General features: G+C 40.3%; 1 protein-coding gene across 1 annotated transcript; it reads right to left on the bottom strand.

Moving 5' to 3' along the window:
• Positions 1-103: 103 nt before the first annotated feature.
• MRPS14 (mitochondrial ribosomal protein S14) lies at positions 104-15,601 on the bottom strand. Its single transcript, XM_010954891.3, has 3 exons — positions 15,467-15,601; positions 4,930-5,088; positions 104-576 (listed from the first exon to the last, which is right to left on the bottom strand). The coding sequence occupies exons 1-3, from the start codon at positions 15,509-15,511 to the stop codon at positions 394-396; spliced, it is 387 nt and encodes a 128-aa protein (XP_010953193.1). The 5' UTR covers positions 15,512-15,601; the 3' UTR covers positions 104-393.
• Positions 15,602-23,517: the final 7,916 nt, after the last annotated feature.

The raw sequence follows: 23,517 nt of genomic DNA on the forward strand, positions 1-23,517 counted from the left end.
GTAAGATAACACTGCTGTATGAAATAATGCCCCTAAAAAATACAGGTACCCTTACGTGTTGCTGAAAGATTAAACTTGAAGGAAAAGGTAAGTTTACCAAGCATATTTTCACAGAAACATTTATTACTGTACTCTTTGTACTATGCTTGGGAACAGTACGTTTAATGTATTAAGTCCAAGACAAAAGGTAATTCACTGACAGCCAGAATTCGCTGACAGAATGAAACATCCAAATTTCTTCATCTAAAATTTAAAAGTAATTTATCCATAGACAGCATCAGGTAGAGAAGACTCCTAATCTGGATCCCCAAGAAAACTAGGTTTTTGTCTATTAGAAAAGTCTCTTCTTGCCAGCACTGGTTTTCCCGAAAGCTCAGTGGGTTCCAGAGCCGATCACCACATTGCCCGCTGGACCCCAGACAGCTGCCCGTGGTCGGCCAAGTGACGGAAGACGATACGACTCAGCCTCCAGCGCCGCTTCACACCTCGTGGACGGGACGTCATGACGCACCGATTTCTGATTCTAACGGGACAGCTATCCCGGGGAAGGGCAGCGATTTCTTCATCAGCCACGTCCTAAGGGAAGTCACAACATCATTTACACATACCACATGCATTTATCTATTCTAGATGATAAGTCATTGCTTAGAGGAAAAGAACAAAGGGCTGTTTTCACTGATGCAGCAAGAGTTTGCAAAGAACCCTGACACCATAGTGAACCTTGACCTCTGAGTAGAAACAAATAGACCAGAAAAATGTTTGACAGAAATGTTTGACATGCTCTCAATATAATTTTTCAAAATTTAATTGAAACAATCTACAAGCCGTAAGTGTAAAGCTCAGTAAGTTTTCAAAACAGAAAATACCTGTATAACCAGCAACGAGATTAAGAAACGTTATCGGCACTCTGAGCCTCACCTCTGCCTCCTTTCAGTCACTGCCCTCCTGGCTAAAGCTAACCTGGTTGCTAACACTACAGATGAGTTTTTCTTGTTTTGATTTTACACAAATGTAACCACAGAGCATGCATTCTTTTTTATTCACTTCTGTTTGGCTTCTTTCATTCAATACAATGCTGTGAGAGTCTTCATACTGTTACATGTGCTGTTCATTCTCATTGGTGCTAATTTTCATTGTGTGAATATAATAATAATTCATTTATCCATTCTACACTTGATGGATATCTGGGTAGTTTCTAGTTTTGAGCTATTACCAATAGAGCTGCTACAAACATTCTCATTTCTCTTTTGGAAAACATATGAATTCATTTCTATTATCTCCCCAAATGATTTTTTCCCAGCTTTAATGAAATATAATTGACATATAACATTGTATAAGTTTAAGATGTACAATATGGTATTTTGAAACATGTATATATTATAAAAAATAACTTCCACAATAAGGTTAGTTAACACCTCCATCACACCCCATAACTACCTTTTTTTCCCAGGGTTGAAGGGAGAACATTTAAGATTTACTCTAAGCAACTTTCAAGTATATAATAAGGTCTTGTTAATTGCAGTCACCATGTTGTACTTATTCAACCCCACAGCTTATTCATCTTATAACTGGAAGACTGTACCCTGTGACCGACACCTCCCCATTTCCAACCCCCAGCCTTGGGTAACCACCATTCTGCTGTTTCTATGAATTTGGCTTTTTAGATTCCACATATGTGAGATCATACAGTATTTTTCTTTCTCTGCCTGACTTACTTCACTTAGCATAATGCCCTCAAGATACATCCATGTTACTGCAAAAAGCAGGATTTCCTTCATTTTTCTGGTTAAGTAGTATTGTACTGTGTGCAAGTGAATCACGTTCTCAGAGAATCGCATTCATCGGCTGATGGACATTCAGGCTGTTTCCTTGTCTTGGCTACTGTGAATAATGCTGCAGTGAACGTAGGGGTGCAGATATCACTTCTGTTTCTACCTAGTGATTTCATTTCCTTCAGATTTATACTCAGAAATGAACTGCTGGATCATATATGGTAGTTCTATTTTTAATTTTGGGGGGAGCCTCCAAACTTTTCAATAGTGGCTGTACCAACTTACATTCCCACCAGCAGTGCACAAGGGTTCTCTCCTCCACATCCTCAATGATATTTATCTCTTGTCTTTTGGATAGTAACCATTCTGACAGGTGTAAGGTGACAGCTCATAGTGGTTTTGATCTACATTTCCCTAAGCGATGTTGAGCATCTGTTCATGTACCTGCTGGCCATTTGTATGTTTTTTTTTTTTTGGAAAAATGGCTACTCAGGTTCTCTGCCCATTTTTTAATAAAAAAAATTATTTTTTGCTTTTGATTTATAGGAGATCCTTATATATTTTGGATATTAACCCCTTATCAGGTACATGGTTTGAAAATTCTTTCTCCCATTTTGTAGGTTGCCTTTTCATGTTGTTCTTTCTTTTAGCGTGATGTAGTCCACCTGGTGTTGAATTTGGTTTGCTAGTATTTTGTTGAGAATTTAAAAATCTCTATTCATCAGGGATACTGAGCTGTAGTTTTCTTTTTTTTGTAGTGTCCTTATCTAGCTTTGGTACCAGGGCAATGCTGGGCTCATAAAATGACTTTGGGAGTCTTTCCCTCCTCTTCAGTTTTCTGGAAGAGTTTGAGGACTGGCACTAATTGCACTTAAATGTTTGGTAGAATTCACTCATGAAGCCATATGGCCTGGGCTTTTCTTTGTTAATAGGTTTCTGATTACTGATTCAATCTCCTTATTATTAGTCAGTTTAGATTTTCTACTTCTTCAGGATTCAGTCTTGTAGGTTCTACGTTTCTAGGAATGTATTCATTTCCTCTGGGTTAGCCAATTTGTTGGCGTATTATTGTTCATATCAGTCTTTTATGATCTTTTGTATTTCTCTGGTATCAGCTTTAATGTTTCCTCTCTCATTTCTGATTTTATTTAAGTAAATCTCTTTTTACTCTGTTAGTCTAGCTAAAGCCTTGGCAATGTTTTCAAAAACTCTCTTGCTTCCATTGATATTGAGTGTTTTTCTGGTTTCTATTTCATTTATTTCTGATCTTTGTTTCTGCTAACTTTGGATTTAGCTTATTCTTTCTCTAGTTCTTGAGATGTAAAGTTAACCTAACTTTACCCATGGATTTTTGAATCATAAAAGCCTGAAACCTCTGGACTAAAGATCAAGTAGGAAGAAATGTGGTTTGAGATGAGGCCAAAAAGGGAGGGAGGGCAGGATCCCCCAGAGCCTTGACATCTATGGTAAGGGTTCTGACTGCTGGAGGAGCCAAGACGAGTGGTCAGATGAGAGTTGCACTTTCAAAAGATCATGTGCAATGCAGGGAATGAATATGGTAAGGGCAAAAGTGGTTGAGGGGAGAAAATTAGAGATACTGCAGTAGCTAGCACTAAAGTTTGTCAGTAGAAGTTTACTTTTAGTATGTGCTTAGAAGTGTATTATTGTGTGTGTGTTACATTCACTTTAATCTGACAACTATGATTGACCCTGTACTAGACTGTGGTGGAAGCCAAATAATTGCTCTAACATATTAGAAGTACATAAATGACAAAATACATATGAAAGCCACTAAATTTACATCAACTAAACATACAAAAGCCACTAAATTTACGTCAATTATTAAGCATTAAGAGTAGTTCCTGATCTCCAAAAGCTTATGCATGTGTTGTTATCATGAAATACTTAGCGAGTTATATAAAACAACATGATTAAGTCAATGAATGGCAGATACCGAGCGCTACAGAAGGACCTGGAGAGGAGAAATGATTGGGCTGGTAGGATGAAGTAAAGCTGCACGGTGGCAGATCTTGAAGAATACCTACACATTTTTTATGCGTGTACGAACATAAAGATTGAAGGCTGTGTACAAATGAGGAAATTGGGGCAGAGGGGAAATGAAACAAAAGCATTCTGTGAGAGTCTGTTAGTTTGTTAGCACTGGTACATAAATCTGACTTGTAACCTCGTTGGCAGGTGTCACAGAACCACGATCAGTTCCCATGATTCACAGTCTCTGCACAGCTACTGCTGGTTCTCCTACCAGACACTCCTCTGGGGATCTTCATCAATAATGTCCTCCACAGCATCTTGAGCTGAGTTTCTCAGGAGCCACTTCTTACCACTCCCTAAATCTAGGCAAGTAGCTTAATACCACAACAGTAAAAGCCATAACAGAGTGGTCCAGGCCACTCCGTTTTTCTGCTCATCTGGCTTAATTTAGACAAGATTTAAAAGAATCCATAGTGATGAAGGGCCTGTATATTATTCTCCCAATTTCTAGAAATGGGTTTTTTTTTGTTTTATGGTTATTTTTTTAAACTCTGAGCTTTTGATAAGTTTAACAGCCTTGAGTTTGAGTTACAGTCTCTGATAAGACTCTTGAATGGAGGCATTTTATGTTACCACTTAGGTGCAGGACCTTTTGTTTCAGGAAGCTAAGCAAGTTAACATACTCTTATTCAAGTTAAAGAGTGTGACAAGAAAGTAACCCTAAGTGGAAGGCTACCTCAGCACACAGAGGTGGGCAAAGGAGTCCAGAGAGGCAGGCTGGGTAAGGAACAGTGTAGGCCACGCATTGGGCACCTGCCCACTCATTGGTAAAGCCTCCCAATGTCCTGAGAGTTGAAAGACTGGGATGAAATGGGGAGAGAACTTAGGTCAAAAATAACTACCCAACTCCGTGTGGTGACCATGCGTCAGTGCTTTCTAAGGACCACCTAATGGTGTGGTTCAAAGTATAGTTAGGAATGAATAGTTCTTTTTAATCTGCAACTCACCAAAATCAGTTATAAGGACATTTGTTTATGTTCACTCGGAGTATCTGATCATATTCTTTAGAAAGTACATTGGTACTAAGTCAAAACAAATAGTATTAAAAGTGATTTGACTTGAGTTAATGATTTTATAGTATAGAGACTCATCTAAATTAGCTAACCTGAAGGTTTTTGGGCAAAATGGTATTCTTCCTGAGAGAATTGATCCGTAGCCTCTCATCTGCATACTCGTAGGCCATTTTTCTTCTCTTCACATCACGTAACATTCTCCAGTCCACATAGTAACTTCGAACTTGGCCTGAAGCTGATGAAGGAACCATCTAAAAGACAGAGAGAAGGAACAAGTGAAGGACAGTCACACCCAGGCTCTGCCAGTGTCCCCACACTGTGATCTTCTTTTAGTCACTATTCATGACCTTTCTACCCCCCAGTAATTTTGGATCACTTTTAACAATTTAAAATAATAGAACAAATAATTTTTATGGATATATATTAAGCCAAAATGGTGGTGATTAATATAGTGCTAATAACAAGGGTTGAAAGATGAAAATTTTCCTGAGATTTTTAATACAATTCTGTTTGACCTTTACTTAGGCTAATATGTGGTTCAAAAATCAAAAGTACAGAAAGGGGGAGGAGGTCAAGATGGCAGAGTAGAAGGATGTGGTGCTCACCTCCTCCCACAAATCCATCAAAAATATATCTACAGGGGAACCAATTCTCACAAAATACCTACTGAAAGCTTGCAGAAGAGCTCATACAACCAAAGCTGCAAGGCAAGATCCCCATGCAAATGCGAAGGATGAAGGGAAAAGGGAGAAGAGGAATCAGGACTGGACCTGCATCCCTGGGAGGGAGCTGTGAAAGAGGATATGTTCCCTCAATGTGGGAACCTCCTTCACCAGCTGGGAGGTCTGCTGGGACAGATAGGAGCTTCAGAGGCTGGAGAAGACAGTGCGGGAGCTGGCCTGCACAGCGCCACAGGGTAGAGAGAGACCAGCACAGATGGGCCTTGCCACACTGCTGTATTTTCTACCCTGTGACACACAACTGCTGGTGTACACAGCGACTGTGTGCTGAAACTCAGCCTTCAGAGGACAGACCCAGAGAGCAGACTTAGTTTGTCAGAGCAGAGATAGCCTGGAGTGCAGCTTGGGCTGCATCTGGGGGTACAAACAAAACAGAGTGCAGGCTTGCCAGTGGAGTGCCACTGTCAACAGAGGAAGGGAGGGGCATAAGCCCAGCATAGCAGCTTCAGTCACTGTGCTCACAGCAGGTCATGAAACTGGCCACCCCGGGTTCTGTAAATGTTGTGGGCACACACATGTGGAGGCAGAGCTGAAATCTGAGCTGATCACCAGTGCTCCTACACAGAGGGAGACCCCAAAGGCAGTGTCAACAACAGTGATCTTTGTGGGTGCACACAAACTGGGTGGCAGGCGACACCACACACATCACGGTGGACAGCTCCTGGGAAAGAACACACAGTGGCTCCTTCCCAGCAGGAGCACTCCAATCCCACCTACCTCACACCGCAGCTTAGAACTGTAACTGGGGGCTTCTACTTCAACTACTGGGGAGTAGACCCTGCCCCCAACAGGGCAGTGACAATTAGAGAGAAAAGAGGAGGTCCCACTCAACATCTAGTGCAGGCTCATGTCACCACTACACCAGCACACCCACTATCAAGGTGACTAGGGCCAGCACAAACTGAGAAAAAAGGTAGCAAGCATCCATACCAAAAACAGCCCTTGTACCAAAATACTACTCAGTCTACAGAGGGTCATTCCCACATAAAAACAGACCTTCAAAACCACAACAGAAAGCTGTCTCTCCTAAATTCGTAGTAAGAGAAATAAGTAAAATGAAGAAGCAGAAGGACTACTCCCAATTAAAAGAACAAGAGAAATCCCGTGAAAGAACAAACAATAAAACAAACCTCTCCATGCTACTATACCTCACATTCAAAATGGAGGTAATAAAAGTGCTGAAGGAATTAAGAAAGGCTCTCGATGGAAATGCAGATCACTATAACAAGGAATTAGAAACTATAAAGAGGAGCCAATCAAAATTAGACAACTCAACTGCTGAGATGAAAACCGAGCTAAAGTCTGTAAACTGCAAACTAATGCAGAAGAACGAATAAGTGATCTAGAAGACAGAATAAGGGAAATCACCCAATCAGAACAGCAGACAAAAGGACAAATTTAAAAAAAAAGAAAAAGAAAACAACATACGAGATCTACTGGATAATATAAAGTGAGCCAATCTTCACATCATAGGCATGCCAGAAGGAGAAGAAAGAAAAAATGGGCTAGAAAATGTATTTGACAAAATTATGGCTGAAAAGTGAAAAGGAAACAGATATCCAGGTACAGGAAGCACTGCAGGTCCTCCCAAAAGTGACTCAAACCAGACCTACAATAAGACATGTCATAGTTAAAATGGCAAAAGTTAAAGAGAGGATTCTAAGGGTAGCAAGAGAAAAGCAAAGAGTTGGTTACAAGGGAACCCCCATAAGGCTATAAGCTGATTTCTCTACAGAAATAATCACAGATGACAAGGGAGTGGCAAGCTATACTCAAAGTCCTGAAAGAGAAAAACCTGTACCATAGGATACACTACCCAGCAAGATTATCATTGAGAATAGAAGGAGAGATAAAAATTTCTCAGACAAGCTAAAACTAAAAAAATATAAACAATACTAAACTTATTGTAAAAGAAATACTGAAAGGTCTTCTCTAACTAGAAAAGCAGCAGGAGTCCACAGGGAAAGGGAAAATTACAATAGGAAAGGCAAATATATAAAAAGATTGAGTAAGCCAATAAACTGATTTAATTTTTTTTTAATTTGTGAAAGCAATTATGACTACACTGAATAACAAAAGGATAAATAGGAATATGTAAAAGAGGACATCAAAGTCATAAAATATGAGGAAGGTGAGTAAGAAAATGTAGATTTTTAAAATATATATATGTTTGAGCTTATATGACTACCAGTCTAAAGCAAATAGATACAGTAAGGGATGAACATACCCATGCATGAAAACCCAGGTAAGTACAAATCAAAAACATACAACAGATTCACAAAAACCAAAAAGAGAATCAAGCATAATACAAAAGAAAGCCATCAAACCACAAAAGGAAAAACAGAAAGAAAAAGAAGAAATACAAAGTCAACTGGAAATAAGGTTTAAAATAGCAATAAATACACATTTATCACTAATTACCTTAAATGTCAACGGACTAAATGTTCCAATCAAAAGACACAGAATGGCAGATTGGAAAATAAAACAAGAGCCTAAAATATGCTGCCTACAAGAGACCCACTTTAGGGTGAACGACACACACACAGATTGAAAGTGAGGGGATGGAAAACAATATTTCATGCAAATGGAAATGACAAGAAAGTGGGGTAGCAATACTCATTCAGACAAAATAGACTTTAAAACATTTGGAACATTCTCTAGGACAGACCACATACTAGGACAAAAAACAAGCCTCAACAAATTTAAGAAAACAGAAATTATTTCAAGCATTTTTTCCCAACACAACAGCATGAAAACTAGAAGTCAACCACAGAAAGAGAAATGAGAAAAAAAACGATTACATGGAGACTAAACAACATACTACTAAAAAGCCAATGGGTCAACAACAAAATCAAAGAGGAAATTTAAAAAACAGCTCAAGACAAAAGACAATGAAAACACAACTGTATAAAATCTATGGGATGAAGCAAAAGCAGTTCTCAGAGGGGAAGTTATAGCAATACAGGCATTCCTCAAAAAAGAAAATTCCAGAGAAACAACCTAGCCTACCACCTAAAAGAATTAGAAAAAGAACAAAAACCTGAAGTCAGCACAAGGCTGTAAATGATAAAAATCAGAGAGAAAGTAAATAAATAGATTTTTTAAAATAGGAAAAAAATCAGTGAAACCAAGAGCTAGTTTTTTGAAAGGATAAACAAGATTGACAAACTCTGGCCTGGCTTAAACCAAGAAGGAAAAAGAGAGGATCCAAATAAACAAAATGAGGAAACAAAAGAGGAGAAATAACAACCAATACTACAGAAATACAAAAAAAATCATAAAAAATATTATGAAGTTCTATGTCAACAAAATGGACAACCTTGAAGAAATGGATAAATATCTAGAAACATACAGCCTGTCAAAACTGACTGAAGAAACAGATAATTTAAACAGACTGAACATCACTGGAAGTGAAACAGAATAAAAAACAAAAAAAAAAAAACCCCAAAACAAACAAAAAAACTCCCTACAAAGAAAAGCCCAGGACTGGATGGCTTCACTGGGGAGTTCTACCAAACAAAAACTTACACTGATCCTTCTCAAACTTTTCCAACAGATTAAAGAGGAAGGAACTCCCAAAGTCATTCTGTGAAGTCATTATCACACTGATGCAAAAACCAGACAAAGACGATGCCAAAAAAGCAAACAGGCCAGCATCTTTGATGAATACAGATGCAAAAATCCTCAACAAAATATTAGTAAACCAAATACAACAATATATTAAAAGGATCATACACTATGACCAAGCTGGATTCATCTCAGGGTCACAAAGATGGTTCAACACATGCAAATCAGTCAATGTGATACACCACATCAACAAAAGAAGACAAAAACCACATGATCATGTCAGTAGATGCAGAAAAAGCATTTGATAAAATTCAACATCCACTTATGATAAAAACTCTTACCAAAGTGGGTATAGAGGGAACATATCTCAACATAAAAGCCACTTATGACAAACCCACAGCCAGCATAATATTCAATGGTGAAAAGCTGAAAGCCTTCCCACTAAAATCTGGAACAAGACAAGGATGCCCTCTCTCACCACTTCTATTCAACATAGTCTTGGCAGGCTTAACCATGGCAATCAGGAAAGGAAAAGAAATAAAAGGGGTCCAAACTGGAAGAGAAGAGGTAAAATTGTCACTAAATACAGATGACATGATACTATATATAGATAACCCTAAAAGCTCCACACAAAAACTACTATAGCTGATAAAAGAATTTGGCAAGGTAGCAGGATACAAGATTAACATACAAAAAAATCAGTTGCATTTCTTTACACTAACAATAAATTAGCAAGAAAAGAAAGTAAACAATTCCTTTTAAAATTGCATCCAAAACAATAAAATACTTAGGAATAAATCTGATTAACAAGGGGAAAGACTTATACATGGAGAACTATAAAACTCTGATTAAGGAAATTAAAAATGACTTAAAGAAATGGACAGATATCCCATGCTCTTGGATTGGAAGAATCAATATTGTTAAAATGGCCATATTGCCCAAGGCAATCTACAGACTTAATGCCATCCCTATCAAATTACCCCAGGACATCTTTCACAGAACTAGAACAAACAATCCTAAAATTGATATGGAATTACAAAAGACCCAGAATTGCCAAAGCAATATTGAAGAAAAAGAAAGAAGCTGCAGGAATAACCCTCCCAAACTTCAGACAATACTAGAGAGCCAGAGTAATCAAAACAGCACAGTATAGGCATAAAAACAGACCCATGGATCAATGCAACAGAATAGAGAGCCCAGAAATAAACCCACACACCTACAGTCAATTAATTCTCGATGAAGGAGACAAGAATATACAATGGAGAAAAGACAATCTCTTCAGAAAGTGGTGTTGGGAAAGCTGGACAGCTGTATGTAAATCAATGAAGTTAGAACACTCACTCACACCATATTCAAAAATGAACTCAAAATGGCTTAAAGACTTAAACAAAAGACACTGTAAAACTCCCATAAGAGAACACAAGCAAAAAATTTTCTGACATAAATCGTAGCAATGTTTTTGTAGGTCAGTTTCACAACGCAAAAGAATTAAAAGCAAAAATAAACAACTGGGACTTAAACTTAGAAGCTTTTGCACAGCAAAGGAAACCAGAAGCAAAACAAAAAGGCAACTAAGGGAGTGGCAGAGAGTATTTGCAAATGATGTGATTGTCAAGGGCTTAATTTCCAAAATATACAAACAGCTCATACAACTCAATAGCAAAAAACAAACATCAGAAATTGACACATTGTAACTGACTGTATACTTCAATTAAAAAAGTAGAGCCTTTCAAAGCACATTGAAACAGCTCTCACACACACACCCAGAACAAAAAGAGGCACAAATGGCACCTCCCCAACCTTCTCACTTCTGTACTTATATGCACAGCAAATTATTTTAGGCTCAACCAAGCACAGGAGCAACTGGAATAGATTCAAGTGGTTTTCTCTGATTAGAAACTCTTGAGGAGTAAATTGATGAGTGTTATCTTCGCCTAAAACAGTAATGGCAAAATATCATTTCCCATAGCCTATTTAGTGTCATTGTGATGAAAAAGTAGTTATATAGAGTGAAAAGGAGTGTTTTGAAAAATAAGTTGTAGACCTTTCCCAGAGCCATTATTTGAAGGGTTATGTGAGAAATGTCTGTAGCACACTCAGGAAGGAATACTCTGCTGACTCAACTGATTTTCTCCCCACAGTTGGGGAGAGTTTTTCTTTAATAGTTGGTATAAGTCTATATAGTATTTAGAACATGACCTGAACCCTGTCGTCCAAAACATGTTCATCAAAACTCATCCTCACAGGGAACTATATTCAATTTTCTTGCAATAACATGTAATAGAAAAGAATCTGAAATGAAAACATGGATGTATATAGATATAATTGAATCACTTTGCTGTACACCTGAAATTAAACATTGCAAAATCAACTATACTTAAATAGAAATTTAAAAATATATATATATGTAGGTATGTCTTGGAGACTTTTCCATATCCATATGTTAAAAGTTTCCACAGTTTTTTAGGTTTTATAAAATTCCACTATATGGATGTGACTGGGTTCAGAACATACTACCTCAAAACATGGGAACCTGGCATAGTGACTATTTCAAGCAAAAGGAAACTGAGAAACAGCAGGTGTAGGAGGGACTTTCTGACCTTCCCCTGAAGCAGCTTATAAGACCCTCACATAAGAAGTGCCCTCCTGTACCCCGGGATGAAAGAAGGGTCCTTATTTCTGAAGGCTGAGGGACACTGAGAAGAATCTGAAAGTAACAGGCCTTGCTAAGTTTCCCTTAGTGGAGCTCATACCTTTTGTCCTATCACTTTTTCCCACGCTCTTCATGCTTCATCAAACCTAACACAAAACCACTCAGGTTTAACTGCTTCTTTGGGTCTTGGTTTCCTTATGAAGCCTCCCTTGTCATGTAAAAGATACAGATTTGTATGCTTTTCTCTTGTTACAAGGGCCCCAGCTGAAAAGTTAAAAGGGTGGAAAGAAATTATTTTTTTCCTCCCCACAGACACATCATGATTTATTAAGCTGCAACCTATTGGTGGACAGCTAGGCCCTAACTCACAGTTATCATTACAAACAATGCTGCAGTGAATAATCTCCGACATAAATCATTCCATACATATCTCTACATATCAGCACGAAAATTCTTAGAAGCAGAATTTCTGGGTCAAAGGGTACTATGAAATAATCACTGACCTAGTATTTCTTAGCACAAGTTGTCCAGTAACCCAGTAATAAGACAGTAGGCTCCTCACTGTACGTTTACATGGTGATAGTTTACAGTTCTGACTGGCAGCCCAGGCATGGAGAGTATAGGCCGCTACAAAGTCAAGTCTCTCCCAAACCAGAGCAAATATTACATGTTAATTCAATTGCAGCTATGGAAAATGATGATGGCCTCTTGTAAGGGCTGTTTTAGAAAAAAATATATGTACAGCATTATATAGAATATAAAACTGAAAATGAGAATACCAGACTGGAAAGACAACATTTTTCAATATATTAATAAAAGAAATTGAATGTCTTCAGTGTTTCAAAGTCTCATGGGAAATACAACAACTCTACAATCATCTTTTTGGAAATAAGAGAGCATTAATGAAATTTCAATTATCAATTTGACAAATAACTGAGTCAAATGAATACTGTGGTCACTGTAGCTGGAAAGGAGTGTCACAGAGAGGGGACTTCAGGAAGGCTTTGAAGGACTGACAATTCTGATACAGTTGGGAAGCAGGGGAAGGGAGAGAAGGTGAAGTCTGTCCAAACCCAAAGAGCAAATGAAAGAGATTAACAGTCACGATCAAGGGAGATCATTCTGGTTGATAGAAACAATTCATGTTCAGGGGCAATGCAAAGTCTACTTTCATCCATGAAACTGAAAGTTAAAGAGACTTAGAAAACAAAAACATTTTCCCCTTCTTTTTCAGACTACTTCTAATCAATGTCCTCTCTACCATCTAAGAGGTTTCTATTTACTAAAAAGAGAAAAATACTTCTTTTTTGTATTTTTTTCTGACTATAAGTTATACTTTTAAAATAAACATCAGTCTTATATATTAATTTCTTCTGTAAATATTCTGTTATTGCCCTCATTTCTACTATATTGTCAGTACTTCATCAATTTATAACGGTGCTTTATATATTAAGGTTGCATTCTAGTCTGTTTTGTATATACACAGTCCTGCCCCTCTCCCTCATCCCTCTTCACCTCCTCAAACTCTTCCACTGGGCCCTCTTCAACTCATGGTCCACTATCAAGATCTTCTAAATCCTCAACTTCTTCTCTTAACACTTCAGGCTTTTGCTCTAGGAAATCCTGAATCCCTCCTGATAGTTTCCCGTATAGCACTTTTTTTCCCCCACAACTGGGAGAAAGCTTCCTTGCTCCTCGCTGCAGTTCCAGACTGTTCTTCCTTCCTAAAAGGAAGCTTTGACTCTCCTGCTGCTGGGCTATACTCCCACCACCCCTCGCTGCTGCAGTCACCTACCACAGCTCCCACCATTCTCTTTCATTTTTCACTCACTGTAAATCCTGGCTCACGGTCACTCTTTCCAGTATTCTTCCTGTCTTAATTCCTAGTGATCTCAATATACATGAAATTATACTCCAACATTTCCATTCCTCGAACTCTTTTCCTCCAGTGATTTGTGTCCTCCACTCTTCTTTACCTATTCACTTCTGTGTTCTAGGTCTTTTATTGCCAGTAAGTGTGAGCTTTCTATTCTCTCAGTTGTGTGTATCTCATTCTCCATCATTTCTTTCTAGCTTGCTCCTTCTAACACCCTAATAATAACCCCACTGGCACTTTTAATCCATTGATTCTACCAGCTTTTCACTGTCTCTCAGCTTTTGATTTCCCATCTCCCACTTATCCAACCTGAATACCTGGTCCATAAATATGATGTTATCTTTCATACATCGTCAACTCCCTGGTCCCTCTCTCACTTCACTGTACTGGCTCCAATTCTTGCCACTATTCCTCCTGTCTCCTCTTGACTATTTCACACCATCTCCTCTTTCCTTAAATCCCTAACACCTGCTCCCACATCCCCATGCTCAGCTGATGACTCCACTTTCTCTTTAATTATGAGATTAAAAGCATCTGTAGTTAAGTGCGCTGCACTCCCTCATGTTATTAAAGATCTGTTCTGTCCATTACAGTAGCCACTAACCACTTCAGGCTAGTGAGCACTTGAAATGTTACTAGGGGAACACAATTCCTAATTTTATTTAATTTAAAAATTTAAATTGAAAGGTAAACATTAAGCAACTTTATGGTTTTGGTAGGACTACATTTTCCATTTTAATGGTGGGAATTTTAACATCCAAACTAAGATGTGCTATTAAGTGTAAAATACAAACCTGATTTTGAAGATCTTGTATAAAAAAAGGATGTAAATATCTCAAAAATCATTTATAGATTAAAAGTTGAAACAACATTTTGGAAATACCTAGCTAAATAAAATATTTTATTAAAATTAAATCATCCGCTTTTTACTTTCTGAATGTGGCTACTAGAAACTTTTAAATTAGGTATGTGGTTGACATTTTATTTCTATTGGACGACACTGCTACAGACTAACTGTTCATGTTTCTAAGACCAAACAATCGAACATGAAACCCATCACCTCTTGCCTACACAAAGCAATTCTTCCCTCTCCTATAAGCATCCATTTTTTCCATTCTACAGGATCTTTCCTTTTAACACAAAAACATGCAGTTACTTCTGTCATGCTAAAAAATAAAACACCCACTCTCAACCCACCTCCTCTCCAGCTACTGACCCATTTTCTGCTCCCCTTTGCAACAAAATGTCTTCAAAGGCTTGTCTATACTCGCAGCCTCCAATTTCTTTCCGCTCATTCTCTCTTGAACGCTTTCGCCCTCACCACGCCATCGAAACTGCTGCGATCAAGGTCCCAACAACTTCCACGCTGCTAAACTCAATAAGCAATTCTCAGCCCTTCTTTTAATTGACTTTGAGCGGAGAGTCGACCAGGTGCTTCCAAACTACCAAGCTCTCCTCCCTCGCTGTACTCTTTTCAAGTCTCCTTGGCTCGGCGGCTTATTGTTGGGGTCTCTGAAGCCTCATCCCTCGGACCCCTTCTCTCTCCACCTACACTCACTTCTTTGCAGTCCATCTGCAGCTTTCAATGCCAGTCTGCTAGAAGCTTAGGAATACCAAGTTTACCTCTGCAGCTCGGCCCCCACCCCCCGAATCAAGCGGGAGGAGGGAAGTGGGCAGAGGGAGACCCCTGGGAAAGGTCAGCACTCGGCGCTGCAGGTGGCAGAACAGTGGGGGACCTGCGGGTTGGGAGGCCCTGGGAGAAGGGGAGGAGGGTTTAAGGGCGCGGGTCAGACCTGTCGGACGGTCCGCAGCAGAGAGCCCAGCATGGAAGCCGCCATATTGTCCGCCGCAAATGTCAAACGGCCGCAACTTTATTGACGCCGCCGAATACCGCGAGGACACGAGGGGCGGGGCCTGAGCCTCAGGGGGCGGGGCGGAGGGCCCCGCAGAGAGGAAGGAGGGGATAGTTACTGGATTTGCGTTCTCGCGGTATCCCACGGAATTTGGGCAAATTAACCTGGAAGCGGAGCTGTGCTACAGTGCAGTGTGACGCTCCTCACCTGTTCCTCGTTTTCTGACCGCTTTACATACCTTCTTAAATTACCTTTGCCCCTACCCACCTCCTTTTCTTCCGCTCTCCCCTACCCACCAGTTTACTGTCAACAATTTCTCTTCCCTTAAATCCTTATCGGTCTCCCTCAAGCTGCTTCTCCTGTATCTTCCATTAGTTTAGGATGCTACTTGCCGGAAACCTAGAATTATGGCCAATTCCTCCTTTTCTGTCATCCCTCCTGTAGATTTTGCAAATCTCTCCTTTCTCTCCACTATCACAGTGATAATGATCATGTTGATAATGGCGATGATATAGTTCACATTTATACGTCTAGGGTTTTAAAATACATATATTTTAAAAATGTATATTCTATTTCGGAGCCTTAGGTGAAAAGGGCTTAAAACACTTGGTGGGGGGGGGGATGGGGGAGGAGCATTGCCATTTAAAAACTGCTGTTTTCAGTCTTGTAGTAGAGGGAACTTTCAGCTCATCTTCATAGCAAATGTCCTTGGTTTGGAATGAACCGTTTGAGGGGCCCCTATGCTTTGTATGGATGTAGAACAAGTACCACCCACCTACCGTCCTCGTAGAAGACTATCAAGGAGTATACATTAGCCTGGCAAAGACCTGTGTTTTAGATGTGTTGATTGATTAAGTGAGATGCCCCTGTGCTGTTTACATTATTGAACAGGAGCCTTCTGGGAGGGGAAGCTGAGTGCAGACTCCTCTCTTTAGAGGTGCAAGTTTATTGGAACATGCCTAATGGACTGGGAAGGGTCTGACTGAAGCCAACTGGCAAGAAAGGACAGCATAAGCCCCTATCATGGTAGAATCAGAAAATTCCTGGACCCCTGTCAGGAAGGAATCTATGCCTAATTCCAGTTCTAATTCTTTTCTCTCCCCTCCCACAGTTGACAGTCATCTTCCACAATTGTAATAGGGAACAACCTTTGTATTCTATTACAAGTTAATCACTAAAGGGATATTATACCTATAAGTTTAAATTATACACAGTGGTTCATCTCTGGGAACCCTACCTCCCAGGTAGTGGGTGTTAAGCTAAAATACGTTTGTTTAGCTCACGGGAAGCATCGTGACCAGGCCCACCTGTGAATAGCTGCAGGCAGGAAGAAATTAACACATCCCCTCCAGAGTCTGGCCAGAACTAGAACTTTACCTCTTCCTCTTTTAATATAAGAGAAGCTTTAAATTCTAACCCCAGGAAGATGTTTTTTGGGGACCCTAGTTCACTATCTTCTCAGTCTACTGACTTTCCAAATAAAGTTGCTATTCCTTATTCCAATAACTTGTCTCGACTTATGGCCTGTTGTGCCATAAGCAATACGAGTTTGTACTCAGTAATATAATCAGCTCACGAAATGGATGAGCCAGTTTTGTACACAGCAGCCTTTTACTTTCTGTAAAACTAGTTCTGAAAGCATCTTTAAACAGCATTAGTAAGTTTTAAAAAATTGTGATAAAATATACATAAAATTTACCATCTTAACCATTTTTAAGTGTATAGTTCAGTGGCATTAAGCACATTCACATAGTTGCATAACCATCACCACCATCCATCTCCAGAACTTCTTATCTTCCCGGACTGAAAATCTGTCCCCATTAAACAGTGACTCATTCCCTCTGCACCGCAGCCCCTGGCAACCACCATTCTGCTTTCTATCTCTATGAATTTGAATACATACCCTTGTTCTTTTGTGTCTGGCTTCTTTCACTTAACATCTTCAATTTTCATCCATGTTGTAGCATGTGTCAATATGTCCTTACTTTTTATGACTGAATAATACTCATTGTAAGGACATACAACACTGTTTCTCTATTCATCTGTTGATGGACACTTGCTTTGCTTCCACCTTTTGACTATTGTGAATCATGCCACTGGGAACACGTATGTGCAAAACTCTTAAGCAGTATTAGTATGTTATTAGGCTGTTTTTTCACTTTAAGAAGAGATTAAAGCAATTCAATGGCTGGTAAGATAGGAAGCACTGAGATGGGACGAGAAGACTCCAGGATATTCTTTAATTAATAGTGTTGGTTTTGAAAAACAGCCTAAGATTTTCCCCCAATGCCTCCTCCTCCAGCAGTGTGTGGGGAAGCCTGGCAAAGCCCAAAGAAGGCTCACTTTTTGTGTTCTGGGGAGGAGTCTGCGATTCTCCCTGGGCATTTGACAGAAAGTGGGGAAGGCTGTTGGCCTTACTGCCCTGGAATTCTAAAATCAGAAGAACCATCCTCATTTATTCATTTATTCATTCAACAAACACATATTAAATGCCTATCGTGTACCATGGTGTATGTGTATGAGGTGGGGTAACAGGAAAAAAAAAAATCCCTGCCCTTCTGATGCTTATATTCAATGGGACATTATAGATGTAGATGTGGGTGGAGATATCCCCCACTGCCAGTTATATCGCCTTTGTTTTTTACACATAGCATTTCCCTTTGAGGCTTAAAAGTTATTTTTTGGGGAGACAGGTTATAATTTAATAGTCAAGTGTTTTGAGATTTGATCATGAGAGACTGTTCTAGTTACTGCATTGATTCTGGGTCTAATAAAGTAACAAGAACCATTGTATAGATGATGAGATTGAGGACAGAGAGGTTAGCTGACTTGCCAAGCTCACAGAACTAGTCCCAGGCCAAGGCTATGATCTGAATCCCCACTCAACCCTGTCCGCTGGAGAAGCAACCACTCAAGGACAAAGGCCTGACTGCTGTCATGGAATCCTTACTTATAAAATGTATCAATTGATTAAAATACAGGCTTTGTGCCATTTCAATCAATACCCCCAATGCAAATTTTCTTAAAATAATTCTAAAATGTACATAAAAGAATAAGTGGGATGGGAGGGAGGTAGAAAGTTAAGAAATTTTCAAAGAGGAAAAATAATGAATAGTTTTGCTCTACCAGACATTAAAATGTCATATATTATAAAGCCATAGTGATTGAATTAGTGTGGTCCTGATGCTAAAACTGGCAGGTAACTGAACTAGATTAGACAGGCCAGAAAGAAACTCCAGTGTAATTACAATCTGTTATATATTTAAGGAAGCATAAAAATCATGGAGTAAGTGGTACTGGAATAACTGGTTAAAGAACAACTGGGAAAAACTGTTTTAAATATATCAAAATAAATTTTAGATAAAGAGTTAAATGCTAACAAAGCTTTTAAAAAGAAGAAAACATAGATGAATATATTTTTAAACTTAAATCCCAATAGGCAATTCTCAGAATGTCTAATAACATTACAAGTATCCAACCTCATTAGTTTCCAAGAGAATGCAAATTAAAACGATGACAATTTAATCTAGCAAACTAACAAAGGTTCGAAAAAAGTTCAGGGTGGTTATGGGTGCGGGGAAATAGATGATTTCATATCCTAGTGGTAGAAATATAAATTGGTCTTTGTCTGCAAAGCAGTTTGGCAAGAATCTTTTCAAAGTTTTTATTTATTGACCCAATTATGCCACTTTTACGAATTTATTCCAAGGAAATCCTGAGAAACTCTAAAATGTATAAATAAAGACACATGTCCTGGGATTATTTATAGTAAGAACAAATAAATAACTTAAAGTCTAACATGAGGGGAAGAGTTAAATTAATTAAGAAATTACCTATCATAACTTTAAGTTTAAAAAATCTGATGGGTTCCAAATTTTTAAATATACAGGTATATTTATAGGTTAGATAGATACATAGAAAAAAAAAGATTAAGAAGGGAATGCACTCAAATACTAAGAGTAACAGATAAGTGACCAGATTATTGGTTATGTTTTTATGCTTTTAAATTTTTTTCAATTTCCTTATCATTTATATGTTTTATTTTTAGACTCACAAAAATGTTGAAGGTTATTTAAAAATATTTACCTGTCCTTGGCTTTTTATGCCTCTATTACTTCACCCCAAATATTTGAAAATGTGTTTGTCAGAGGGCATGAAGGCAAGGGGGTCACGATCTGGTCCTTGTGCTAAGCCTTGGGGACAGACACAGTCAGAACCCTGGACAAAGCAGAAAGAAACGGATTCAGGGACATTTGCTACCTTCCTATTTAGCACTAGTCATTCACTCTCCCTTTGGGCTTTATTTCTCTGGCTCCTCTGTGTCTGCTATCAAATAAGTTGTTCCTTTGGTGTCTAGTCCATACCTAATACAGGACTGATCATTTTCTTAACCTCTCGGTTTGATTTTGGGGGGAGGATCAGTTATTCCTTTTTATTGTTTTGGGATTGGGAATTAACAGGGTTAACCTGGCTGCAGCCCTCAGAGTCGTGCAGTAAGAATATTTACTTGGCATATGCCAGTGCCCAGAGACCTTGTCTGGCCCAGACTGACTCAGCAACTTCCTGCACCCGAACACGCTTCCCCGCTCCACCCCTGCCGTGCTCCCCAACCACCCTGTTCTCCCGGAGGGCCCTCCAGGGCCAGGCCGCCCCCACGGGGAAGGCTGAATATGGTTTCACTCAAAACAACCGGACTTCTTAGGCTCTCAGTGGTCTTGGGGACAGCCAAGAACAGAGAGGAGGAAGGTGGGAGTGAAGGAAAAGAACGAGATGGAGGGAGAGAGAAAGGCACAGACACACGCGCGCGCGCGCGCATTTTCAACCCTGGCTCTGAAATGGTGTGTATGGATAGACTGCCCATTGACCACCACCAGCTAAATCGTAATCCTGTTGGTGTACCAGCTTGGCCCTGGAGTGTGGGTGGCCTTAGCACTTAATCGCGGGAGCAGCTGCAGCTGCCCCTGCCAGGGGGTCTCCTCCTGGAGCTACGTGCTGTGCACGGAATTGAACACGAGGTGGCAGTAGTAGCACGTCCGCGCGCTACGGCCTGCGGCAAACGGGAAACACAAAGCGGTTCTCCGAAAAAGATGATGACACGTTGCCTATCATCAGGGAGAACCTGTGTTTGCGATTGAGTTTGCCTCTTCTGTAGGACTCCCGGGCAGGACAGGCTACGTGATTTGTCTCTACAATGCGAAGTAGGAATGTAGGGCTCCTTGTTCATAAAACAGGAGAAAGCTGCAGTTAAATATAATAAAATATAAAGCGGAACTCAGGTGCCGTGGAGCAGCACCCCGGGCTTACCTTAGGCACCTCTCACTTCTTGCCCTGGGGCTTCTCTGAGGTTGACACGGGACACCTGAGGAACCAGGGGCGTACCAAGCACCCACACGCGCACGGCTCCCAAGTGCAGGGCTGCAGACGGTCGAGGGGACATCCTGAACCAATTGGCGTTGGAAGCCTGTGGATAACACACCTCCTATGGCTCCTGGAAGGTCTGGGAGATGGGGAGCACCTGTGCTAACGTAGTACCGCATCGCCCTGCTGCTTCCCCCATTCCTTGTCCTCTGTCCTTGCCCTTCACTCCTGCTCCCTGGGGTCACTGCCCTAATCTACTTCTTGTACATAAATCTCTGTCACGGAGCCTGCTTTTGCAGGCGGTGGGGGAGTAGGGGGAACTCAGGTTAAGACAAAAATATCCCCTCCAAAATATTATCCAAATCTTGTTGATTCTACTTGTAATTGTCTCTTTAATTTTCCCCTCTCCTACCTCTGCTCCTCTTGGTCAGACCTTCTTCATCTCCTGCCTGAACTGGTATTAACTGGATTCCTAATTTCTTTTTTTACTTAACCCATTTTTTACTTTCCCCCCAAAATCTCCACCCATTTCTGCTTCCAGAGGGAACTTTCGAAAGCACTACAACTACTCACTTTGGGTGGCTCCCTGTTGCCTACACAATAAAGCCCAGCCCTCCGCAGCACCCTGGCCATCTCCCCAGGTGCCTCTAACCACACTGGATTAGCTCCCTTCCCAGGCTCCTCTCGGTGGTCCTTCCTTGTAAAGACTTTATTTCAGGCAGCCTTTCCATTCAGTTCAGTTTAGTTCATCAGATGTTTAATTGAACACCAGGCACACGGTAGTTTCTGCCACCAACAAGTGAGGAGCATGTCACAAGGTGGGTGGGTAGGGGGAGACCCTACAAGGTACTGGGGTTAGTACAGAATCTGTCCCATGTCAACACAATCCCGTGTAAAGGCTTTTAGCAAGTCCGCCCCAGTGGAGGGGACTGAAAAGACTTTCCCGAGGCCAGAACCACCGGGGTTTTGGTAGACAGATAGGAAACTTCGCGTTTGAGGAACTTGAGATCTTGTGGAAAAACAAGGTTCTGAAAAGCCCTTTTATCTTTACGTGAATCATAAAGACTGCTGTCTACATAACGGCAGTACGACTGACATCTTGTGCACTTTAAATTAGTCATAGCGAATAAGGTACTCAATTTCCACTTACCATCCTGACTCATAAAAAGTGTGTTACCTTTGCTTCCCAGCAGTTCCAAGGAGATGTTTGCACATTTGTTTTGATTTGTTGCAGGTAATATGCATACAAAGAACTGTTTCTCTCCTGAGTCTCATTTTCCAGCCGTATATTCAGTATCTTCCTGACTGGAGGACTAGAATTATTGATTTTCCAGCTCCTTCGTTCTGGCCGCTGGTTGCAGTGTGCAGGTTGGCACTGGCTAAGGAGGCAATGGCCTGACGTCCGGCCCCACGCATTTTGCCAGGCCTGGCTCCCTGGCTTGTGACTGTATTACTTAAATTCTGCTGTGTTTCAGAGATGTCAAGTAAGTTGGTGCTTGATATAAAAATGGTTTAGGATAATCTTATTTAACCAATGAGGCTCAGCTCAGCAGGTCATTCTCAACCCTTCCGTCCCGCTCCCAGGATTTATCATCTCGCTCATGGCCTTGGGCATGATATCTGTGTGTAGGAGCACCTATGACCAACTCCTCTGTCAGTCTTAGCTACCTGCCTCCTTCCTCTCAGGCTCACTCCCTGTCCTGAGGACCTGGCTTCCTTTTCCTCACTGGATTCATGTCCTGTGGTTGCCACAACAAATTGCCACAAACTGAGTGACTTAAAATAACAGAAATGGATTCTCTCACAGCCTGGGACCACAGACATCCCAAATCAAAGTTTCAGGAGGGCCACATTCCCTGCAAAGGCTCTAGGGGAGGGTCCTTCCTCTTTTGGTGGCTCCACATTTCCTTGGCTTGTGGCATCATTATCCGCCCCTGGCCGTCTTTACTGTGTGTGTCTTTGTGTTCTTTTCTGCCTCTTATAGGAACATTCTCTTTTGCATTTCGGCCAGTTCAATGAGCACATCTCAGTCCTTGTCTTAATTACATCTGCAAAGACCCTATTTCCAAATAAGGCCGGATTCTGCTGTTGTGGGTAGACATGAACTCTGGGGGGACACTATTCCACCCGTTGCACTCATCTACTTCAACTTTATCGAGATGGCGAGGCCAGTTCGTCCATGTCTAATGCTTTTCCTAGTCTCAGTTGCAAGTTCCTCTCCTCCTATCTGACTCCATTAGGAGTGACTCACCATTTGTGTGCTCAAGGTTTGGCCATCCTTTCTAATCAGATATCTGAAGATGAGCACAGACTTACTGAAGTTTGTTACGGGGGGAAGCAAGGTCAGGGAGGATGGGACTGATAATCCGCAAACAACACTTTCAATATTGTACTTGGTTGACATGTTCCCCCAGCTGTCCAAAAATAAATGTATATGTAATATTTGTATTCACTTCCCCCAACTTATTTGAAATTTCCTTGACAATGTGTTGTTTTCAACTTAACACCCAAGTTCCTGGCAGAATGTCTGGTATGTAGTAAGTGCTCACAAATATTTGTTGGATTGAAATGATTCAAACCCTTATCTTTGACCATGTCCTAACTAGACACTGTCACTCTGCATGGGAAAAGAC

This window comes from Camelus bactrianus, chromosome 21, assembly GCF_048773025.1.
Source record: "Camelus bactrianus isolate YW-2024 breed Bactrian camel chromosome 21, ASM4877302v1, whole genome shotgun sequence".
NCBI lineage: Eukaryota > Metazoa > Chordata > Mammalia > Artiodactyla > Camelidae > Camelus > Camelus bactrianus.